The 24967-nt window shown below is 45.1% G+C and overlaps 1 protein-coding gene across 1 annotated transcript in view; it reads right to left on the reverse strand.

Annotated features, from left to right (window-relative positions):
• diaph2 (diaphanous-related formin 2) overlaps positions 1-24967 on the reverse strand; it is a 689895-nt gene that overhangs the window by 624273 nt on the left and 40655 nt on the right. Inside the window, 2 exon segments of the mRNA XM_024383199.2 lie at positions 10939-10959; positions 17942-18046. Of these exon segments, the coding sequence (XP_024238967.2) occupies positions 10939-10959; positions 17942-18046 (126 nt within the window).

The raw sequence follows: 24967 nt of genomic DNA on the forward strand, positions 1-24967 counted from the left end.
TCCCAAAAGTCTATGCGAGCGGCAGACAGTTCAGGCCAAAGCATACAAAAAAGAAGAAGAGGATAGGTGGCAAAACACCTAGGTAATTCACTGGATATACAAGTCTTTGGTAATCATTGATACATATAATTACCCCAAACAAAGAGAGTAGTGTGGTAAGAGAAACCCCATGAATTATATTAAATGCGAATACGGGGAGGAAATCAACCTAATTTTCTCTCTCTCTCAAATTCGTCCTTTTCAATTTTGATACAAGTATGCTTTTTTTCTCACACAACATAGGTAATGTTCCCTTGCTTTCATGTTCTAGTCTTTTATCATGATTTGACAGAACACAACATCTCAATTCACCTGTGAGAGCATTGCACGCCTATCCCTACTCAGACACTCAGCAGCGAAGGTAGAGGTCATATTGACTAGACTTTACCACAACTATCTTCATTACAACTACCCATCAACATGATGTGTAACCTCCGCTGCTTAGCCCAGATTTTCTTTCAAGCTTTTGCCATATTTTGTATTTTTGGTCGAGTATACAAATACGGCAAACAGTTTCAGTCATTCACTAACTTTGCTCTTATTCCTGGAAATCAGGCTCCCTTGAGAGGTACTTCTGTTTAAAGTGGGAGGTATCTGAATACCAAAAGAGATGCATTAGCATAGAATTGACAGTTTGGGGAATAGGAGGAAATAGAATCAAGTTTGACTGCAGCGGCAGACAATGGCAGATAGTGGCACGCTATTCCACAGAGAACGCGACAACGTTGGTAAAGAAGCCTCCCAACTAACAGTAATTGGTTTTAAAATAATAGAATTCATTAACATTATGGAGGCTTGTTCAGAAATGCAAACAGAGGGGGAAAACATTTCACTAGAGGCCTGGGCTGAACTGCTTAACTAAAACCATGGGGAGATGAAAGGAGCTATTCTAATGACAAATTTAGAACCCTCTTAAGTTAGTTTCTATCAGAAGCTTTCGAGATGTTGCCGAGCATAATAGCATCAAGAGTTCTCTTTTATTTGTTGTACTTACTACATTTATCAAAATAAAAAAAATTGTAAAGTAGTTTCTTGGAGAAATGCATTCCTATCCCTGACACTGAGCTCGTAAAGGACTTACAAACAGCACAATACAGCATGGTTGGCAGGTGAGGGGTTAGAGCTGAGAAAAGTCTGAGAGGGGCAGACTCAAAGCACACTGCATATGAAAGTTCATTAGGTACCAATGCTTCGATGAGTCCACAGATCATCTACATTGTCATTGGCGCTATCTACCAAACTGCCTTCTCTTGCATTGCAGAATCTCTTTCATTCCAGTTCAACACCCGCAGGTCTGAAGTCAGCCAAACATTCTGGCAAATAGGCTTATACTAGCCTTAGAAAAAACAATAATCTCCAAAAGACCACTCAGGACATAAAGAGACAAACATCTCTCACTGTGATTAGATGTCCGTTCACCTGCTGAGTCTATATCCCATCAAGGACATGGCCATTTCAGGAAACACTGTACACCTACCGTCAAATAACCCTCTGGGCGATATTCACTAATTGCTTCCCATTAAAAAAAAACTGCTTTTTATGTTTTTTTTACACCAACTAGTAGAGTATTATGACGGTCCTATTCTGTCTGTCAAGCATTGACCGAGTCCGAGAGAAACAATTAGGCAATTTTTGTGTGTTTCCAAACAGTTTTTTATTTATTTATTTAACTTATATTCCATCTGGCACACACACCTGAAGAAAACAGGACTGCCATATGGCCTTGTTTAAAAAATGTATGTGGCGTGCACCTGAGCCGAAGGGGCTAGGGCGGTTGAGGCGGCAGGGGGGGCTTGTTGATGTCGTATGTCTCTCCTCTTCCACGTCTGAGGAGAGACACACGACGACTGAGGAGAGACACATGACATCAACAAGCCGCTGTCAGGCTATGCCAGCTTTACCTACCCACCTACTGCACAATTCTACTACTCACTAAATCAGTCCTGTATCAGGAGCCTCAAAACCCAAATACAGACAGTTGAATGGAGGGATGGATAGATAGAGAAATGAGTGTTTGAGTAATGCAGCTTGGTGACACAAACAATCCCCTACCTACCACACGTCTCCACTACACTGTGTGGCTTGGAATCAGTCCTGTTTCAGTTACCTCAATACCCAAATACTGAGTGGAATGGATAGAGACGGATAGAGGTGACAGTTTGAGTGGTGCAGTTATGTGCCCAGGACAACATACCTGTGCCCAAACACATGTATACAATGGAATTGATAGATGTTTGGTGATAGAGAGATGAGAATTTGAGTTGTGCAACTATGGGACCAGTGATGAGTGTTTCTTCTTAATTCATTACACTGATGCACAGATAAATTATTCAGTTCTGATTACATAAATGTTTGGTCAATATGTGGGGCCTTGTCAATAACAGGCGAGGTTGTGCTACCTTGAGCTTACTCACTGTCGTGCCATTGTGTCTAAGTCTTAACAGTAAAAGCAGAGAATATCACATCTGTATGCAATGTCAGAGGCCATCTTGGTTGTGGAGCTGGTTGTAATGTTTTTAGATTTTTGTTTTTTTTCCAACTGCAAAGTGATGCTGAAATTATGGATTGGTTGAAGACGGATCCATTTGAATGCTTTGAGGAGTTTCAAACTTATTCTCCTGTTTAAAGATCAGACTACTTCTTACAAAAGGCATTAGAGGAGCCAGACATGGTGTGTATGTGTGTGGAGGCTGCTAGGTAGAAAGAAACCCATTAGGTCAATTCCATAGCAACACTATCTTTTTCCCTTCTCCTTCCCTTTTGCACCAATGTGCATGGAGCGTTCAACAGACTTCTACTGCCATCTTGTTGCAGTCTCCAGTACTGCACCCCAGAGAAAGACAAAGCGGTTGATGCTGCTGCTGCAATCTGACCAACATCACCGTCAAAACCCTAATGTGAATAAATGCCTACAGACAGTGTTTATAGCAATGGGGCGCAATACAGACAATCTGTGTCATAAATATCTCTAGGGACAAAACAGTGTCCGGTTTGATCTTGGTAAGCACACCTTAAAGTTATGCGGAAGGGTGGACCCTCAGCTCTCTCTCAGGCTCTCTCTCAGGCTCTCTCTCAGGCTCTCTCTCAGGCTCTCTCTCAGGCTCTCTCTCAGGCTCTCTCTCAGGCTCTCTCTCAGGCTCTCTCTCAGGCTCTCTCTCAGGCTCTCTCTCTAGGCGGATGACACAAAGGGTGAAGTCGTAAAACTTGAAAGCTGCCATTTTAACCTGGCGATCCATCTCTCTCGGGCACCCTTAAAGTGGAAAACTGCAAAGGCAGACAATAATATAACGGCGAGTCCCAGCCTTGATCATATCACCGATCATTACAGCCAGGCAACCGAGAAACCGTCTGGGAATCAGTGCTGTTGATGAGGCGATTACTTACTTCCTGTGCAGCCGAGTATGACAGCATTTGAGTGTGTTGGAAGAGACTGAAAGGGAGAAGGCACACCTTGTTAGATATGGGATTTGTGATTTGCTGAGTGGGCTAATTGACTGCGGCATGGGCAAATAAGGGGGGCTCCCCAAAGAGTTGGGTGGGCTTACTAGAGGGTGATTATGGTATATCAGTTTAGCCCAGAAATGATCCAATATCCTTATGACTTATGAACCGATGCCTCTGGGTCAGTGAGCGAGACAAACAATGACAGAGATGCTCTGGGCTGATGGAAAGTAACTACTCCAGGTGGAAAGTAACTACTCCAGGTGGAATGTATCCACCTCCTCCTCCAGGAAACTGGCTGGTCAGTGGTGAAATCAACAGATGTTTTGAACCTGTGCCCAGTGCGCGCACCCACACACACACACACACACACACACTCCCATGACCGCTGCCCGCGGTCGAAGGCAAAGCCACATATGCTCCGCCATACTGGAGTCGTACTGCGTTTGGCATGGGCATCAGAGAATCACAGGAGGGGATGGAGTCAAACAAGGTTAGGGAAAGGACTACTCATAGTCATCACACACTGACACACAGACTGGCGCACACACACACACACACAGACACAGAGTCAGGCAACTTGATAGACCGAAAGAGACATCTCTAACAATCACCCACCGCATTTAGAAAAAAACACCCCCGTAACCCAAAACAAATAACTCTGTAAATATAAATATATGCAGCGGGGGAGGGAAGGAACCAATCCTTTCAAGAACAAATAAAGAAATTCAAGGCATCGACTGAATCGAGCCTGTCTACGCGACCATTAAAAGCGAAGGGATACACCGAATTTCACAGCTGCGTGAACAGTTAAAGCAGATGCGGCCGGGGATGCGGTGGTGGAATCGCATAGAGGCGGGTTGTAAAAATATGTCATAAAGTTTATGGAGCCTAATGCAGCCTGCAGGAGCACCCTGTGGAGCTGGTGGTGCCGTGGAGTGTGTTAGAAAGAGCCGTGGGGGGAGATGAGCCACTGAGCGCATAGGCAGTGCTCACCCAGCCCCATTACTGACAGCCCCAATATCACACACACACACACACACACACACACACAGAGAGACAGAGGAACACTGATGCACAGAGGAAGACGCACAGGCAAGCAGACACACATGCACACACAGAGGAAGACACACAAGCAAGCAGAGACACACACACACACACACACACACACACCCCCGGCTCTTTTTCTCCATCACTCTCTCTTCCTCCCTCTTCTCCTTAATACCCAAATCTGGGAGGATGTGTTCCAGTCATGATGGAGCTGCAGGGCAAATGACAGTGCTACTTACACACAGGACATCAAAACACACACACACACACACACACAAACACTGGTAGTGTTGCAGTCACTGTGCTTCCAATATCAGCACACCATGTCCATTTCAGACACCCTTTTATGATCCCTTCAAAATAAAGACATCCCCTCTCCACCTTTAAAAAGAGATGTATGTAGTATAATCCAATGGAGAGGAGAGAAAATATAATCACGTTTGAAAGAGAAGACAAAAGAAGGGAGGGACTTGTTTTCATTTCCTCCACAGTGGTAGTTGAAGAGTGTTGACTCCCACGAGTTACGCAGCTACAGCTCAAAATCATGTTCTATATGTGTTGCACTTTACCTTCTCCCACAGTTACACACATCACATGGCAAAGGTGGGTGTTTGAAGACAGGAGCATTTCAGGTGAATCTAGCGAAAGGTTAGCCAAACCTAGCATGGATAATAATCTAGGAGAAACGCTGCCAAGAAGTTGCATACAATACTATAGTAATACTGTAGTAGTTCGTAATATACAACAGTAGAATACATAGGAAGTAAATACGAGTATTGAATTGTTTGGGTTTTGTTTAGTTGAAACATCCAACTTCGAATGACAGAACAGCTACAAAGCCATGTAGACAAGAGAGGTAGTTAATAGCATGTCTCGTCAAGAGGCAGAATGCCAACTCCTGCACAATGCTGCTTAATTCGATTCATGAGCACCTATATTTAAATCCCTTTGCTTTTGCGAAGCCAATATGCTGCTCACCGAAAACTAACAGACTCAACAGACGTATAATAATCCCTAAATTGTCTCCAAGTCTCTGAATTGTCTAAAGAATTAATCAAATCAGATACACTTGACATTTCGGAATTAGAGTTGGACTGAAAGGCATTACAATTGTATGCAAAAAGGTGTCGGCACACCAAGTTACTATGTTGAAGTATTAATAAAAGGGCTCGGGGGATGAGCGAAGGGACAAATGAAAATGAATATTGTTTTACTGTCAATCAGCGCTGAGCCCTGGGAAACTTGAATACGACTGATGGCCTAGCACACAACACAAACAACACCACTGATCTAAAGACTCAATATAGGCTTAATGTGCTGCATTGGTGATGTCAGTCACACTTATAGCATGGAATCATAGGCTTCTAGACAGTACAATATGGCTTGAAGACAATACAACAGATGTGATCTTAGTAATGAGTGAAAAGAGAGGTAGCAGGTCTTGATCCCATGAGAGCAGCCCCTGACTCCTTGTGACTAGATATTATTAGGAAATGATATCGCACCAACAGGTAAATATAAAAGGTCTGGGTAATATACCTCCAATGTAATCAACTAAACTCATCTCGAAGACATCAATGTGTTTGAGTAATGGTAAAAGCAATGGTTTGATACTGTCCAAAATCTACAAACTTACCAAGAAAAAGCAGTGAAGGATGGTTTGGCACTCCAGAAATCACTTGAATTCTCTTTTTAGTCAACTTTAAATGTCATCTAAACAAAGTCGCCGCCACGCCACTGTCTCTCAAATACACATCACATTTAAAAAGCCTTTTCAGAGCACTTTTCGTTGATCTAAATGTTAAACTGGAGTCCATACTTGTTGTGTTGTGTGCATGCGGGGACATTCTCCGTTGATTCAGTTTTTCATTGACAGTCTTTCAAAGCACCAAGGACATGTGCCCCATCAAATCTGCTTGAGAGTCCAAACAGTTTAATAGCCTATCTGAAACAAAAATAAGTATTTTCAGATGTATAGGGCTTGGAAGAAAGAGGGGATGAGTGTGTAGCCTTGATTTAATTCCGATTCAATTTTGACACAAGGCCTTCCAAAAACTATTGGCGCTGGTAGCAAGGAAGGGTAAAGAGTGAACGAGACAGCAGCAGTGGATGCTCTCTCTCCCCCCCTCTCTCCCTCCCTCTCCTTGAGGCTTTAAACAGCAGCCACAATGAGCAAAAGTGCATTAGGTGAAGAAAAGCCTTGGAGTGCGTGCAGCGCTTAATACGACATTGACCAATGAAACGAGTGGAACAGACAACACATATGCCAAGGTTATTAATTTGCCTGGGAATACAGCCTTCCTCTGCAATACACAGAAACAAAGAGGCGTAATCGGGAGAGAAAAATTAAATCATCTCGGCTTAAATGAGAATTGTTCTAAGTGCCTATCCTCAACATTGGAACAAAAGATGCTGGAGAGCGTCGGCAATGAAATGTTGGGCCTTCTCTATGTTCCATGGTAACTACCTCAACGTTTCTGTGAGGTCTCAATAAACAGATACCATGAGTCCTCAACTAAAGGAAAATTCATCGAATACCATTTAATGAAAATGTTAAAGGATTCAAGTTCATAGAAGAATAGTCATCTGTCACAATGTAAAATACACTCAGCCAATGCTAGATGTTCTCACCTCAAACTTCAAATAAGTGGATCATTGTTTCTGCAACAGCTTTAAATATGCTGTTTGGAATATTTAGAATGTTCTGTTCTTCCTACATTCTTTGAATGTCCTTCTCCTCCTTGTGAAGACTGTAGAGGCTCTACTTTGGGGGGGAAACTAACTACTCCCTCCAATCACTTCAAAGCTCTATTCTGTCACTTAACTGTTGTAGTGCTCCTTGGGGAGGCCTTGTCAGCTGATACATACAGCGCATTTCACACCACAAAAAGAGGTCATTCTTAAAAATCTGTCTCTACTATTTTCTATTTTATACAAGTGACGAGGTTAGGCCAGCGTCCCAGGGGTGAGCCAGATCTAATTCATTTTTTAAACAACAACCTTTGTCCACTATTCTGGCACACATGATTCTCTGAAATGGAGTCAGATATCACCAATCCAACAGACTCCTCCAGTCCCCGAGGTCTGAGGTGTTTCACTCCCCCTCAACATCTCTCCCCCACTCTCACCCCTTGACATATTGTAGGCTGGCCAGTACGTTACCATGGAAACAGGCTCTGTCTCAGGGACGGCCAGTCATGTGGTCAGATCAGCCCATACAGGTCAGGGCGGGTAACCCCTTAAAACCTCTCTCTATAGTAACAGCAGCCCTGCCCCTCCCTGCGTGTAACTGGTGGTTTATTGAAGTATCGAGGCAGCTCGCACTAACGCACCACAGGACCCATGACACACTGTTGTTCCAAATGTGGCAGTTGAGTGGTGACGTAAATCACCCTTGTTTTAAAAGGAGAACTATAACCAGCCTATCTGCATTTCTGGTTTGTTTGCAGGCATCTTGGCAGTCAGCTACTTTTTGGTCCTCATCTCCCCCCACTAGCTTGTTCAACAAGGCTGATGACACAGACTCAGCAGCGGCGGTGGTGAATGTGGACATGCTGGCCAGACTGAACTGGAGGCAATTCACACTGCGATATAAATCTTGATTTTTTTCTCTAAATAAACTGTGTTGTACAATTAAAGGTCAAATACACAGCATGTAAAACAGTAAGGAATAATCCAATTAATTCAGAGCTTGGTAAATTATACCTAGGCTGAACATGCCTTCCACAACCATAAGACCCACTAATAAAAATAGCTGATCACTGATCTGGCTTTCAGGTCTGTATATAAATGCCCTTTTTGTAACAAATTTACCCAGAACCATGCACATTCACTAAGAATATAGCAGACAATATAGAAAATGAACACAGGTCTCATAATCAATATCTCCAGCACACATACTACTGGGTAGCAAGCTAATATTTATGTTTCAAGTCTAGCCAACTTGGATCTAGGTATAATTTCACAAGCTCTGAATTCAGCGAACAAGGAAAAACAGTTTAATTGTTATGAAAACAACCTTCTGTCCGTCTCCAACTATTTGAACAGCATGCTAGCCTGTCCACTTTGCTCAGGTGTTGAAATTAAGGGGCCTACCATATTTCTCAGAATGAGAATGAGTTGCCAATTCCTTATATAAATAGTTTTATGCTTATAAAACAGACTAAACAACTAGTATAACAATCTCTATTTGACTAAAATGCTGCTAGCGATAAGTGGTACCGTAATGCGGGCGCGACAAGCATTACATTTCCATACTGAATGTTCATTGGTACATCCATTATAGTAATGTCTGCTCGAGGTTTGCGGAGTTGAAACATAAACAGGGTATGGTTGGAAAGGTTCACTTCTCCTCTGTTACAGTATAATAATCTCTCTCTTGGTTGGGCCCAAGAAACATGAGCATTTCGTCATTATACAGTATACAGATCTCTGGTGTAAATGGGAAGGAGCACGAGTGGAGACCAAAAACACATGAGAACAAAGGTACATAAACGCTCATAAAAAAATAAAAAATTTAACCTTGATTCTGCAATACAGGCATTTGGAATGTCTCAAAAAAATAGTTTTTAATTATTCCAAATTGTTTTGATTTACCGCCCAGCTCTACTTCAGTTCCCCCACCACCACCACGACTGCACAGCTCTGGGACGGTTCCCTACAGACCTCACAGTACCTTCAGTTCCCCCACCACAACGACTGCACAGCTCAAGGAAAGCTCCCTCGGAAGCCCTGCGCTGACAGCATGAACATTTTGAGTCCGCCAGGCAGAGCGGAAGCTAACCGTAGTCACGCCGGGCTAACTGACTTAAACGTCTCACTAGACTGGTACTTTAGGTTCTGAGTGGAGCTTTTAGACTGACAGCTTCCTCAGTGTTAGCTTTTTGTTAGCCCGATACACGGGCACGGAGGTGTGATTCTGACGGAGGGAGAGGTTAGAGAGGACGCAAAATGTTACTAGCACACAGTTTGGAGAAGCTTCCTTGGCAAACATTCAGACGGTTCCAAACTTCAAAGTAGACCTCTGCTCTCGGATCAACAGTTCTGATACACCTCTGAACCATGTTCCTGCTGATCAAGACGAAACATCTTCGTTCATAACGTCGTCTGTAGAAATCTACTTACTCAGCAGAAATAACCCAGCGCAAAATAACAGTTTGGCAAAGAAACGACACACAAAACATCTGTCTGTAGAGCGAGTCAAACAGTGGAAAGGTTTGTCTGGGCCCATCAGTAGAGCACAGACCAGGACTTTGTCCCAAATGGCACCCTACTCACTAGGTAGTATACTACTTTTAACCTGGTGAAAAGCAGTACATCATATAGGGAATAGGGTGCCACTAGGTCACAGCGTACTGGCTGGTTTACCTTGTCCTCGTTCCCTCTAAGCCTGTAGGCCTCCTTAATCCTGAAGGCAATAAAACACCATTCAAGGTGACAATTCACGCTAGCAAAAAGCAATAAGAGGGCTTTTTTCCCAAAAGCTTTACCCCAAAAAACAGGCTTGCCTCCTCACAACAGGCAATAGGGCTCCACTTTGTGATAAATTGCCAGAGCAGATCTGCAATTACCGTATTACAGTGGCAGAGAAATGAGGAAGCGTCACCAGCCCCTTGGACAGTGTATATTTATACAGATTATTGGGGTTGGGTTAGTGGTGGCTAGTGAGGGAGTGACAGCAACAACAGCTACATTTCTAGAGACAGGGGTGACATCCCTTAAATGTTGTGAGATTAAGACAAGGGGTTTTCAAATGTATTGTGGTGAATACCCGGCCACTAAATTAAACCAGCTTCAGATTTCTGGAAGGTTGAGGAAAAATGCACTTAATACATTTTCCACTCTTCAATCAGTGCGTGTGTGTGTGTGTGTATCTGTAGTGCAATCTAATTAAGTGATGCATTCTCTCAGTGTGCCGTCTCAAAGAAAAAAAATGAACACAATGAAAGCCATTTAGATGCAAAACGTTCCAATAAACAGATTAGATTGCAGATTATCATTATTTGCCTAAAAACTATTGCTCATCGCTGGTATTACAATATTTAAATGCTAATACGGGTTAGTCTACAATCCATTTCAAAAAGAGAAGCGGCTTAGACCAACAAAAGGGCTCCCTTTGCAAGGCTGTATAATTTAGAAATCCCTCATTGGAAAATCTTTTCAATTTACATGTAAGAATTGCATAAACAATTTATAGCCTTTCCAAATCACAGTCTATTAGCAATATCAATGCTGATTTCTTTGTTATTAAAGCCATAAATATGATGACCTTGCGCATTCAGGGACAAACTGCCTAGAATCTTTTGAAAGGGGAATGGAGAAGAGAGGGGAAGGGGGCAGGGAGGAGATGGAGAAAGGCACGAGAGGAACACGACTCACTATGCGTAATAATATAAAGGGTGTACTTACCGTGACTTTGCTCCCGGTGATCTGCATGCAGCAGTCAGCGAAGAGGAGTTAACATGCAAAAAGACAACGGCACAATCATTAGTAGGCCAAGAATTACCTGTCAACTGTAAGAGGTACCAACCTTATTCTGACATAACATAGGCTACACACACTACTAAACTCTCCTAGCTGTACCAAAAGATCATGTAAGACAGTGTCTGTTCGTTTGGTAACCAATATGGAGTGTCTAGTTCACTTGACCTCTCGTGACTCGGCCCATATGCAGTGTTAGGGTTGATAGGGAAACGCCCTAATTGTCTTTGCGCTTGATCGATTTAGCACAGAATTAACCTCTACAACGACAGTTTGTCCATGGCTAACAAGGTTTCCAAAGCCAAAACCAATCAGCTGCCATCTGCGCTTGACTTCAGGTGTCAGACTGAGCGACTCCTTGTAGCACCTTGGAGCCCATGTAGTCAGCATGATTTCTGGAGTTTAACCTTGTTATCTGTCAATAGTGGTGGGGAATTGGGAGCGTTTTTTCTATTACGGCGGCGGCGCTGTGTCTCGCAGTGGGAGGGTGTCTGTCAGCCCAGTAAATGTATTCTAATCTGCAGCTGAACACACCTCTCTCTCTCGCCAGCCAGCTGCACTCTGAGAAGCACAGCGCAGTGCGCACTGATCACAGGAAGTTACAAAGTCACTGCACATCAAGTGACGGAAAACATAGTCACCATCTCTGCCTCTCTCACCAACTCTGCCTCTCTCGCTTTTCTGCTTTCCTTCACTCATTCCCTTTCTCTCTGCAGTCCTCTCTGCAGTCCTCTCTGCAGTCCTCTCTGCAGTCCTCTCTGCAGTCCTCTCTGCAGTCCTCTCTGCAGTCCTCTCTGCAGTCCTCTCTGCAGTCCTCTCTGCAGTCCTCTCTGCAGTCCTCTCTTATTCTTTATCTCCCTCTCTCATTATCAATCTCTCTCTCTGTCTTTCTCTCCCACTCTCCCATTTGACGCTCTGCTTCCCTCACCTCCATCAGCATTTATGACGGCAATAATGTCACTTTTAACTGTGTTGCCGCTTGATCATGTGCACTCTGCTTTTCACCATAAATCCACATTTCCCCAGTCGTCCTCTGATGAATCTAGCATGTCATTGTCTAACGTTGAGGGATTATGCTGTCGGGTTATTATTGGGAGATTTGGGACCTTGAATCACATAGAGGCAGGGACAACTGGGAACTACTGCTGTCTCCAGCGTTGTTTTAACATTGACAAGACTACACGGTGAGAACATTAAACATGTTTCTCTTCAGGCTTGCTGTTTTGGCAGCTTGACCAAAAAGAACAGACATTATCTAGAAGAAAAAAGCAAGTAGATGTGTCAGGGAGGAGCTTGAGGAGGAATAGCACTGAATGTTTACATCATTTCCTCGCGCAAGGTAACACCTCGTTCTCGATAAAACCGTGATAGAATTCCTGTCAGTTCTCAGAGGAAAAAACACGACCTGAAGTTAGTTCTAATAATAATTGAATGCTTGGTTATTGTATGCTAACGGGGACCTCTAGCGCGCCATTATAGAACAACTCCCTAGTAAACAAACTTCTGAGGGAGATGTCATCTTATCAGGAGTGGTAGTATTTATTTATATTCTCCTCTTACTCTCATTACTATTAGCATCCTTTCTCATGGTGTAGGGAAAATACAGGATTTTATTATTCACCAGACCAGATAACAGTGTGACAGCAGAAGATGAAGGCCTTGATTCTCTGACGAACTGTCAGGCTTCACTGAGAGAACGGGGCGGCACATTGGTGATTGATTATTGGTCAAATCCCTTTAAAATAACAGGATGTTGATTTCACATTGTGTTAGTACAAAGGCAGCAAAATGGCTACTCAAAACATTTGAACTAGTTTCCCCTCAAGACCCGACCAACACACTCATCCCCATCTCATCATGAAACACTGAACATGTTGAACTGGAACAGGGAAGTCATCTGCAAGGCGAAAGAGAAGTAAGCAAAGTTTATGTTTTTCCAGCACACTGGGAATAGAGGGGAAATGATTGCATTAGCGTGAAAGGCATGCATATGTCAGAATGAATTCAAATTAAAATAAAGAGAGGGGAGAGAAAGAAAAGGCACTTCATGCTTCGTTAATGGTCAAGGACAGCCACACTTGCTGCAACAGCTGCACTTCATATTCAAATGACCAGGGTCAACGCCAATAGAAACATTCTCCTTTAAAAAGACATAGTGTGCATACCAAATGGCGCCCTATTCCCTATGTAGTGCACTACTTTTGACCAGTGCCCTAATCTTAAGTAGTGCACTACATAGGGAATATGGTGCCATGTGGGACAGTTATCTTTGTTTTGTGTTGGGGGGTAATTTGAAAGGCTCCCACAGAGGCACCCTGGTAGTATATGGGAAGAGTTCCCCATCTTGCTCGGTGATAAAGTAGCGAGGCAGCAACGTATGAAAAATACAACTCTGGAGAGGAGCCATGTTGGGTGAGAACAAACAAACTAATAATCAACCCTGTAGTCCCATTAGCTAGCTAGTATTTTTAGCCTAATAGCTGCAGGGAAATATACTCCAGTATATCAACACGCTAATGGTCATACTGTTCATAGAAGACGGATAAAAACTATATGTTGGATGACATATTGCATTAATAGATTTGGGGAAGAAATAATTGCAACATTATCCAGAACAATAAAGGATACTAGCTCTATGTACTGAGTCTCAAAATGGGTGTTTTTCAGGCAAGCAGAAAAAGCCACATGATGTTGGGGACACATTTGTCGCTCCACCAATATTTGCACTTTAAACCTTCATTCTCAATGCAATCCGGTCCACATACTGTGCTGCACCTGAAACTTAGAAGGGATAGACTGACTTACAACTTCACATAGATGGATTTGAGGTATTGCTGGGAGAGCTGATGGAATTCTCTATTGCCCTCTCAAATGAACCCTTTCTTCTCTATCTACATAACCCATAAGGAACAAGCTAAAATATAGATGGTACACAGACAGCTCCCATTCTACTGATGCCATTCTACTTTATACATTTCTATGGCCTCTATTAGAAGATAAGGGGCAATGATCCAGTCTAGAACAAATAGACACACAGGAAAGAGGTGACTTGGTGTGTGATTGAGAGTCTACGTTATTAGTACATTTTCCTGCAAACGTAAAATTCTGTTGGAAGCAAGCAATCGCGCATACAAAGACCCTAAAAACTGCGATTCCATAGGACGGCGATCATCTTTGGAAGGGGAAGAGAACATCCAAAGATTGAATAAGGCACATCATATTATTAGCTGTGAAAACACTCCACCACAAGATCCCAAAAATTAACTCAAAATCTTGTAATGCAATGAAGATGTTGTCACAACATACCATGTTAATGTCAAATCTAGCACCACGCCCCATTTTCACTCCATCAATCAGAAAAACACCACCAAAAATCTGCCTTACTCAAGCACCATCCTTGGATGTGTAGTGCACTACTTTTGACCAGGGGCCATAGGGCCATTTGAAAAGTAGCCCAGCCTACCCTTCACCTACAGGAGTCTAATTCGCCAGTGTAATTCTATGTCTTCCTTATTTACAGAAACCAGTGGGATGGATTGGCTTTCTAACAGGGTGAGGGGATTTGCTCTGCCGTGTTGAAGACAGGCACTTAGCACACATAAACATATCTAAACTCATGTAAAACTGGTTCCCGGACCACTATTACCCTAGATTGGTGTGTGTCTCGCTTTGTCTGTGTGTGTGTGTCTATATTCTATCCTGACATGGTTCTGACCGGCTCCCACCCACAGGGCCTATAGAATGTGAGGGGGTAGGGAGGGCCCTGAAATACAGTCCTCGTTCCTTTCACCCAGACAGAGGCGGCTGTTCATCTGAATAATATAGTAGTGCTCACAAAACATAATGGTCCCGGTAAAAAATTCAATCATCTCTGATCATCATCATTATTAATAAAGCCAGTTAATTACCATAACAATGAGAGAGGTAATAAATTATAATGTCAAAGGCCAGCGGAGTCGGAGTGATTTAGACGGGAGAAGAAATCACTTTTCCTTTTGTGTTGACGGGAGTCTATCCTCAGTAGGGGCCCTAAACTTCATAAAGAGAATAGGAGAATTCACCCTAAAACCCTGGGATTACCCTCAAACGCACTGGGTTTACTGCTCTTATTGGTTTTGAGTGATGAAAGTGTCATGTTTCAAGATTATGCCGCTTTGGGACAGCGATGCGTTCCAAATTCAAATGAAAACTGGATCCCTCCCCAATATTAAGCCACTGAGAGTTACGGTTGCTCCACATCAAAAGTGGTTTGATAAGCATGCGGGAAAAAAGGTTAAAAATAAATAAAACGTAGGCGGCAATCAGAGATTGGGAGCTTGAGCAAGGAGAGAGACGGGCAGGTTAGTTAGAGAGACGGGCAGGTAGAGAGAGAGACGGGCAGGTAGAGAGAGAGACGGGCAGGTAGAGAGAGAGAAGGAGTGAGAGTGATGGGCAGCTAGAGAGAGACGGGCAGGTTAGTTAGAGTGACGGGCAGGTAGAGAGAGAGAGACGGGCAGGTAGAGAGAGAGAGACGGGCAGGTAGAGAGAGAGAGACGGGCAGGTAGAGAGAGAGAGACGGGCAGGTAGAGAGAGAGAGACGGGCAGGTAGAGAGAGAGAGACGGGCAGGTAGAGAGAGAGAAGGGCAGGTAGAGAGAGAGAAGGGCAGGTAGAGAGAGAGAAGGGCAGGTAGAGAGAGAGAAGGGCAGGTAGAGAGAGAGAAGGGCAGGTAGAGAGAGAGAAGGGCAGGTAGAGAGAGAGAAGGGCAGGTAGAGAGAGAGAAGGGCAGGTAGAGAGAGAGAAGGGCAGGTAGAGAGAGAGAAGGGCAGGTAGAGAGAGAGACGGAGTGAGAGTGATGGGCAGCTAGAGAGAGACGGGCAGGTTAGTTAGAGAGACGGGCAGGTAGAGAGAGAGACGGGCAGGTAGAGAGAGAGAAGGGCAGGTTAGTTAGAGAGAAGGGCAGGTAGAGAGAGAGAAGGAGTGAGAGTGATGGGCAGCTAGAGAGAGAAGGGCAGGTAGAGAGAGAGAAGGAGTGAGAGTGATGGGCAGCTAGAGAGAGACGGGCAGGTTAGTTAGAGTGACGGGCAGGTAGAGAGAGAGAGACGGGCAGGTTAGTTAGAGTGACGGGCAGGTAGAGAGAGAGAGACGGGCAGGTAGAGAGAGAGAGACGGGCAGGTAGAGAGAGAGAGACGGGCAGGTAGAGAGAGAGACGGGCAGGTAGAGAGAGAGACGGGCAGGTAGAGAGAGAGACGGGCAGGTAGAGAGAGAGACGGGCAGGTAGAGAGAGAGACGGGCAGGTAGAGAGAGAGACGGGCAGGTAGAGAGAGAGAAGGGCAGGTAGAGAGAGAGAAGGGCAGGTAGAGAGAGAGAAGGGCAGGTAGAGAGAGAGAAGGGCAGGTAGAGAGAGAGAAGGGCAGGTAGAGAGAGAGAAGGGCAGGTAGAGAGAGAGAAGGGCAGGTAGAGAGAGAGAAGGGCAGGTAGAGAAAGAGAAGGGCAGGTAGAGAGAGAGAAGGGCAGGTAGAGAGAGAGAAGGGCAGGTAGAGAGAGAGAAGGGCAGGTAGAGAGAAAGACGGGCAGGTAGAGAGAGACGGGCAGGTAGAGAGAGAGACGGGCAGGTAGAGAGAGAGACGGGCAGGTAGAGAGAGAGACGGGCAGGTAGAGAGAGAGAGAAGGGCAGCTAGAGAGAGAGACTGAGTGAGAGAGTGATGGGCAGGTAGAGAGAGACGGAGTGAGAGAGTGATGGGCAGGTAGAGAGAGACGGAGTGAGAGAGTGATGGGCAGGTAGAGAGAGACGGAGTGAGAGAGTGATGGGCAGGTAGAGAGAGAGACGGAGTGAGAGAGTGATGGGCAGGTAGAGAGAGAGACGGAGTGAGAGAGTGATGGGCAGGTAGAGAGAGAGACGGAGTAAGAGAGTGATGGGCAGGTAGAGAGAGACGGAGTAAGAGAGTGATGGGCAGATAGAGAGAGAGACGGAGTGAGAGAGTGATGGGCAGGTAGAGAGAGAGACGGAGTGAGAGAGTGATGGGCAGGTAGAGAGAGAGACGGAGTAAGAGAGTGATGGGCAGGTAGAGAGAGAGACGGAGTAAGAGAGTGATGGGCAGGTAGAGAGAGACGGAGTGAGAGAGTGATGGGCAGGTAGAGAGAGACGGAGTGAGAGTCATGGGCAGGTAGAGAGAGAGACGGAGTGAGAGTGATGGGCAGGTAGAGAGAGAGACGGAGTGAGAGTGATGTGCAGGTAGAGAGACGGAGTGAGAGTGATGGGCAGGTAGAGAGACGGAGTGAGAGAGTGATGGGCAGGTAGAGAGAGAGAGGGAATTAGAGTGATGGGCAGGTAGAGAGAGAGAGGGAATTAGAGTGATGGGCAGGTAGAGAGAGAGACGGAGTGAGAGAGTGATGGGCAGGTAGAGAGAGAGGGAATTAGAGTGATGGGCAGGTAGAGAGAGAGACGGAGTGAGAGAGTGATGGGCAGGTAGAGAGAGACGGAGTGAGAGAGTGATGGGCAGGTAGAGAGACGGAGTGAGAGAGTGATGGGCAGGTAGAGAGACGGAGTGAGAGTGATGGGCAGGTAGAGAGACGGAGTGAGAGTGATGGGCAGGTAGAGAGATGGAGTGAGAGAGTGATGGGCAGGTAGAGAGACGGAGTGAGAGAGTGATGGGCAGGTAGAGAGACGGAGTGAGAGTGATGGGCAGGTAGAGAGACGGAGTGAGAGTGATGGGCAGGTAGAGAGATGGAGTGAGAGAGTGATGGGCAGGTAGAGAGACGGAGTGAGAGAGTGATGGGCAGATGGAGAGAGCGACAGAAAGGAAGCAGAGCAGGTTAATCTCATAATTCTGTAGCGTGTTGGTAGAATAGAGTATGTTATTTTTCATGCCCACTAACTACTACCACACTGGGTGAGAGTAGGTTAGAATGGTTACAATACAGAAAGCCCATTGGTTTACAACAAGGACTTACAGATTTGGCGGTGGCAGAGATGTACTGTACAACCATCTCTCTCTTGGTGCTCAGGTCCTTCCCACGCAGGGGGGCTTTACGCTCCTCATTCAGGTTCATGTCCTCCTGAGGGAACAAACACAGAGTGAGGACAGATGAATACGACACATAATGGGAAGTTAAGGTTTTTTAAAATCCATTAAGACTCCAACTACATTGACTGAAGATGTTCTTAGTTGAACTGTCCTACCCAATCAGAACCCAAAATCTAAGCTTGTTTAACACCAATGTTTGTAAACAAAGTAAATTTAAACAAACAATATATCGCCTAAAAACATGGTTAAAACTATAATTGTGGGCCTCCTGAGTGGTGCAGCGGTCTAAGGCACTGCAGTGCTTGAGGCGTCATCACAGATCCTGGATCGATCCCAGCCTGTGTCGCAGACCGGCCGCGACCGGGAGACCCATGACAACATGGCAACGTACAACTGGCCCAGCATTGTCCGGGTTAGGGGAGGGCTGGGCCGGGATGTTCTTGTCCCATTGTGTTCTAGCGACTACTGTGGTGGGCAGGGCACATGCACGCTGACACGTTCGCCAGTGGTAGGGTGTTTCCTCCGACACGTTGGCGTGGCTGGCTTCCGGGTTAAGCGAGCAGTGTGTCAAGAAGCAGTGCGGCTTGGCAGGATCATGTTTCGGAGGACACATGGCTCTCGACCTGCGCCTCTCCCGAGTCCGTGCGGGAGTTGCAGCGATGAGACAAGACTACCAATTGGATATCACGAAATTGGGGAGAAAAAGGGATAAAAAGTTTTAAAAATATATTTTTAAATTATATAACTATAATTGTGATATCATAGATGGTCAGTCCTTGCATCCAAATGAGAGTAGTTACAATTCCAGAGCTGTTTACCAAAACAGGGGGGGAATGGGTTTTGTTATTGTTTTAACTGCTGATTGCTGCTTTAAAGGATGTCAACACTCTTCACTCAAATGGAAACATTCAATGATTCTCCCACTGTTTGTTGCTCTTAAAGATGCAGTCCTTAGGCACGAGGGGGTTTGTGGTATATGGCCAATATACCAAGGCTAAGGGCTGTTCTTATGCACGACGCAATGTATACAGGCCTTAGCCGTGGTATATTCGCCATATACCACAAACCCCTGAGGTGCCTTATTGCTTTTATAAACTGGTAACCAACGTAATTAGAGCAGTAAAAATACATGTTTTGTCATACATGGTCTGACATACCACTGCTGTCAGCCAATCAGCATTCAGGACTCGTACCATCCAGGGTTTAAAGAACAGGGGGGGGTCTAACCTAAATGCTGCTGATTGGTTAAAACCGCATTCCAGCTGGTATCTACTCTACAAGTTGCCACCGGCTAAATCTATGATGTTAAAATGCCCATTTACTCTGTTCCATCTGACTGCACAATCCACTGTCTCATCAGCCCAGCCAGGCAATTTATAAACGTCATCTCCACTATAAAAAGCATCTAGACATTACCTCATGTCTTTTAGTCTCTAAAAAGCAACAAGACATTATCTCACATTACTTTTCAACTAACATTTAGTTTTCAACAGTGGAGATATGTATAAACCTTGCGGTCTGGTCTCTCTGACATTTGCAACTTTGTTTCAATATTCAAATTCAATCTCCAGCTGTCACATAGTAATGAATGTGTCGGGAGTCGGGATGAGAGACAGACAGGCAGGCAGCTTTTCTCAGCCAGTCGACATCATGAATCAGCATAATTTTTATGGATTTACAAAGAAATATAAGTAGAAAATAGGTAAAAGGTTTGCAGTCTATCCAGCTTCAGTTTGAAGAGATTGTGTTGGCCAGTAATTCAGTCTCTAATCAGGACACTGCTGGTTGAGAGCTAGCCAAGCCTCTCTATAGGGTTCTGTCCTACAGTTGAGGGTACACAGTCCCCCCCCCCCTCTCTATAGGGTTCTGTAGCACAGTTGAGGGTACACAGTCCCCCCCTCTCTATAGGGTTCTGTCCTACAGTTGAGGGTACACAGTCCCCCCCTCTCTATAAGGTTCTGTCCTACAGTTGAGGGTACACAGTCCCCCCTCTCTATAGGGTTCTGTCCTACAGTTGAGGGTACACAGTCCCCCCTCTCTATAAGGTTCTGTCCTACAGTTGAGGGTACACAGTCCCCCCTCTCTATAGGGTTCTGTCCCAGTTGAGGGTACACAGTCCCCCCTCTCATAGGGTTCTGTCCTACAGTTGAGGGTACACAGTCCCCTCTCTTGGCTGGCTCTCAAACAGCAGTGTCCTGATGAGAGAGAACATTTTATATGCCAGGTGAAATTGTAAATAAACGTCACTAGAAAACAGCTTAAACAAATGCAAATGCAGCTACTTTGTTGTTATTCTGGCTGCCCGATTTGATGGGACTGTAAGTTAGCAGTAGTTGGCTAGCTAGAAAGCAAGGGATAAGAAAGTTGCCAGTCAGTATGGCAATGGAACATTTAGAACGAACGACTGGGTCGTGTCCATAGCTACAGAACAAGAAGACTGAATGACTGGGTCACGTCTCTGGCAAACGAACCGATAGAACAACCAGCCAGCTTGGGTAGCAACCCTAGATTTGTGTCAGGACCATAACTTGTGGAAGGATGAAATAGTACAAATAAATTAATCAAAATAACATTTTTAATGAAGATATGTCAATCATTATTATAATATGTTGGTAACCCTTTGAACAAAAGTGATAATGCCCTCGTAGCAGGTGTTTGGAGGATGCATCGGGCCTAACAAACACCGGCTTCCTCTGGCATTATCACTTAAATAAAGAGGATGTTATACAAGGTAAACCGTCATAGTACTTTATGTCCAGCTGCTATACTACAGTTGAGGGTACACAGTTCCTCCCTCTCTATAGGGTTGTGTACTACAGTTGAGGGTACACAGTTCCTCCCTCTCTATAGGGTTGTGTACTACAGTTGAGGGTACACAGTTCCCCCTAGTAGGGTTGTGTACTACAGGTGGGGTACACAGCCCCCCTCCTCTATAGGGTTGTGTACTACAGGTGGGGTACACCCCCCCCTCTATAGGGTTGTGTACTACAGGTGGGGTACACAGCCCCCCCCTCTATAGGGTTGTGTACTACAGGTGGGGTACACAGCCCCCCCCCTCTCTATAGGCAATATGACAGACAGGCATAGCAACAGGAGGTAATGTGGACGAGCCCACAGCTAGCGACAGTGATAACTACCCCTGGAAACAGAATAGTTAGGCCATGATGCATTACCCTATGTTATACAACAGATATCATACTGCCTGTACAGTGGATGGGTAAGGATGATTACCATCCAACACTGTCATGCCACAGCGCCTGGATGGACAGTAGCCAATGTCTCATTAGCTATTATCTTCAGCATACATGCTACGTTTTACTCTGCATCACAAAAAGGCCCTTTCTTGTCAAAGAGATGAGGGGATGGAGGGAGTGAGGGATGGAAAGAAGAGCACTAAAAGCAGGGGAATGACATGATGAGGATAGTAGGAGGATGGGAGGATGTTTATTTGGAGCACTCTCAGACAAAGGTATGGACAGAATGACACAGAAAAACACATGGCTAAAGTGATGTGGCTGACTGGTGCTGCTGTGGAACAAGGCTGCACTCTAGTGGGAGAATTGTGTGTTTTTCTTTTGTTTGATGTCTTTCTGTACACAGTGAGTTGACTGAGGTTCTTTTGCTGAAGGGTGGTGGTTTTGGATGTACAGGAAAACTGGGAACTGCCAGATACGATATCACCGTCCTTAGGTGTCGATGCGATATGTACTGCGATTCTCACGATTGCATTGCGATTCGATACTGATTTTATAGCGATGCGATTTTCCAGACATATTGCTCACCATATGTCTGCTACAGAGACACAAGGGAGAGCCACGAGAAAACATGTTTTAAGATCAGTCATGGAAATGAAAGTGCTGAAAACAAATTGGCTCCCTTTTTAAAAGTAGTGCACTGTGAAGGGAATTTGGGGTGCTGCCATAGATAAATCAACCTTACCATGTCTACTATATGATCTAACATTTGGTGAATGGATTTAAATTCTTGTCTCTTTAATTCTGTAGGCTATTGATTGGTACAGTATAGTCTGTGGCTGTTGAAAGGCACATCATGGTTAATACCATTAAGGTAATGTACCCACTAGGTACAACATCATGGTTATTACCATTAAGGTATCATTACCCACTAGGTACAGCATTGTGGTTATTACCATTAAGGTATCATGACCCACTAGGAACAGCATCATGGTTATTACCATTAAGGTAATGTACCCACTAGGTACAGCATCATGGTTATTACCATTAAGGTATTATGACCCACTAGGTACAGCATCATGGTTATTACCATTAAGGTAATGTACCCCCACTAGGTACAGTATCATGGTTATTCCCATTAAGGGTAGCATGACACACTAGGTACAGCATCATGGGTATTACCATTAAGGGTAGCATGACCCACTTGGTACAGCATCATGGGTATTAATATTAAGGGTAGCATGACCCACTAGGTACAGCATCATGGTTATTACCATTAAGGTATCATGACCCACTAGGTACAGTATCATGGTTATTACCATTTAGGTAATGTACCCACTAGGTACAGCATCATGGTTATTACCATTAAGGATAGCATGACCCACCAGGTACAGCAACATGGGTATTACCATTAAGGTATCATGACCTAATGTTGTCCTCCCTCTACATTTCATCCCAATAAACACCATTAGCTAACATCCATGTTGGGGCACACTTGTGGGCGGGGGGGGGTGTATAAACTTTTACCAATTGGACGTTTTCTAATGGAGGGACCGGCAGGCTTTTAAATTCATCTCTGAACTCTGCTAATTTGGCCGGTTAATTGGCATTCATTAAACAAGGCAAAACGCAGAGTGGAGAATAAAGGGGGGATGAAGGGACAGAGAGGGGGGAGACATTTGGGCCTGCGGAGTACTCATCTGGGCCAACTGGAAGAGAAAAGCTTCTCTGTGTTCCGCCTCCCAAAAATGATTTATGATCCATTCATAATGATATCCTCGCAGGTCCGCGTGGAAGGATCCCAAGATATCCCTGGCTGCCGACTCGGGTAAATTAAACATTTACACAGGCAACCCCAAACACTTGACTGTGTGTGGAGCTATCTGGCGGTAGTGGAGACATCTGCGTGTGTTCTTTCAGCCGAACGGACTGGGCCTCAACTCTGCATGGCCTGAATACTGTGCGAAACAACTTGAGATTGCCTCAGATACGTCCGAAATCACAGAGCAGGGCCTCCCGAGTGGCACAGTGGTCTAAGGCACTGCATCGCAGTGCTAGCTGTGCCACTAGAGATCCTGGTTCGAGTCCAGGCTCTGTTGCAGCCGGCAGCGACGTCCCGGCGCACAATTAGCCAAGCGCCGTCTGGGTTAGGCCGGCAGGGATGCTCGTGTCCCATCGCGCACTAGTGAATCCTGTGGCTGGCTAGGTGGATGCACGCTGACATGGTCGCTAGGTGTTTGGTGTTTCCTCCAACACATTGGTGCGGCTGGCTTCCGGGTTAAGCGGGCGTTGTGACAAAAAGCAGTGCGGCTTGGCTGGGTTGTGTTTCGGAGGATGCACGGCTCTCGACCGTCGCCTCTCCCGAGTCCGTACGGGACTTGCAGCAATGGGACAAGACTGTAAAACTACCAATTGGATACCACGAAATTGGGTAGAAAAGGGGGTAAAAAAAAAAAACATTGAAACGAATAGTAAAAATATAATAACAGAGCGATAACAGAGCGATACGGAGATACGTGCTGTCTGTGAACTCAGCTTGGGGCTTCCATTGGCTCCGATTGCAAGGGATAATGTATAGTGTATTGAAATGCATATGGTCAAGAGTCTCGATCCAGTAGTACAGATTGAGGAGGAGGAGAGAAAGCATTGTTTTGATTTGCTTTGACTGTAACAAATGTATTATTTTCTCCACTGCCCCACAAGTTTGATTCATGGCGTATAGGGGTACATCGTGTCTCTCCTCCTCTGTGGTTTAAGTGCAGAGGGAAAGTGTAACCGCAATGGAGAATCACAGAGAGGCTGTTATTACGGAGAATGCAGCTCCTGGCAATGAGGCACGTAAAGGCTCAAACAAGCCTCATCCGCACAGCACTCTGCAATGGTCACTTTCATTCTCTCGGTCTCTCACTCTTCTACGACTACAGTGGGCATTAGGTGGGGGGACGAGGGTCATCATTTGGATCTATTACCTGCCATGGATGAAGAGAGGAATCATAAAGAGCTCATAAAACTGAAAACTAGAAGAAGAACAGGTGGAGGCATGTTGATGGAAGTTCACAGATACACATCGTTTCCAGGTATTCTCCTTCTAGAACACCTGGAATATGGCAGACAAGCAATAAGACAAACAGGCAAAGCAACGGGAGGTAATGTGGATACGACCCACAGCTAGTGACAGTGATAACTACCCGTGGAAACAGATGAGTGAGGCCGGAGTATGATGTATCAATGGGCCCCGGTCAAGTAGCACACTGTATACAGAATAGGCCAAGGAAATTATCTTCCACAATTGTGACAGGTTGGTATGATATCTACCCTGCGGTACAACAGAGTGGACAGGGTGCCATTTGGGGTGCATCCTCACCACAACTGTAACACTAACGCTACCACTACAGCTAACGCTACCACTACAGCTAACACTACCACTACCGCTAGTGTAACGCTACCGCTAGTGTAACGCTACCGCTAGTGTAACGCTACCGCTAGTGTAACGCTACCGCTACTACTAGAGTAACCCTAACGCTACCACTACAGTAACGCTACCACTACAGTAACGCTACCACTACAGTAACGCTACCACTACAGTAACGCTACCACTACAGTAACGCTACCACTACTGTAACGCTACCACTACTGTAACGCCACCACTACAGCACTGTAACACTACAGTGTAGTGTGACACCACCACTACAGTGTAGTGTGACACCACCACTACAGTGTAGTGTGACACCACCACTACAGTGTAGTGTGACACCACC

Source organism: Oncorhynchus tshawytscha, linkage group LG21 (assembly GCF_018296145.1).
Source record: "Oncorhynchus tshawytscha isolate Ot180627B linkage group LG21, Otsh_v2.0, whole genome shotgun sequence".
Lineage (NCBI taxonomy): Eukaryota > Metazoa > Chordata > Actinopteri > Salmoniformes > Salmonidae > Oncorhynchus > Oncorhynchus tshawytscha.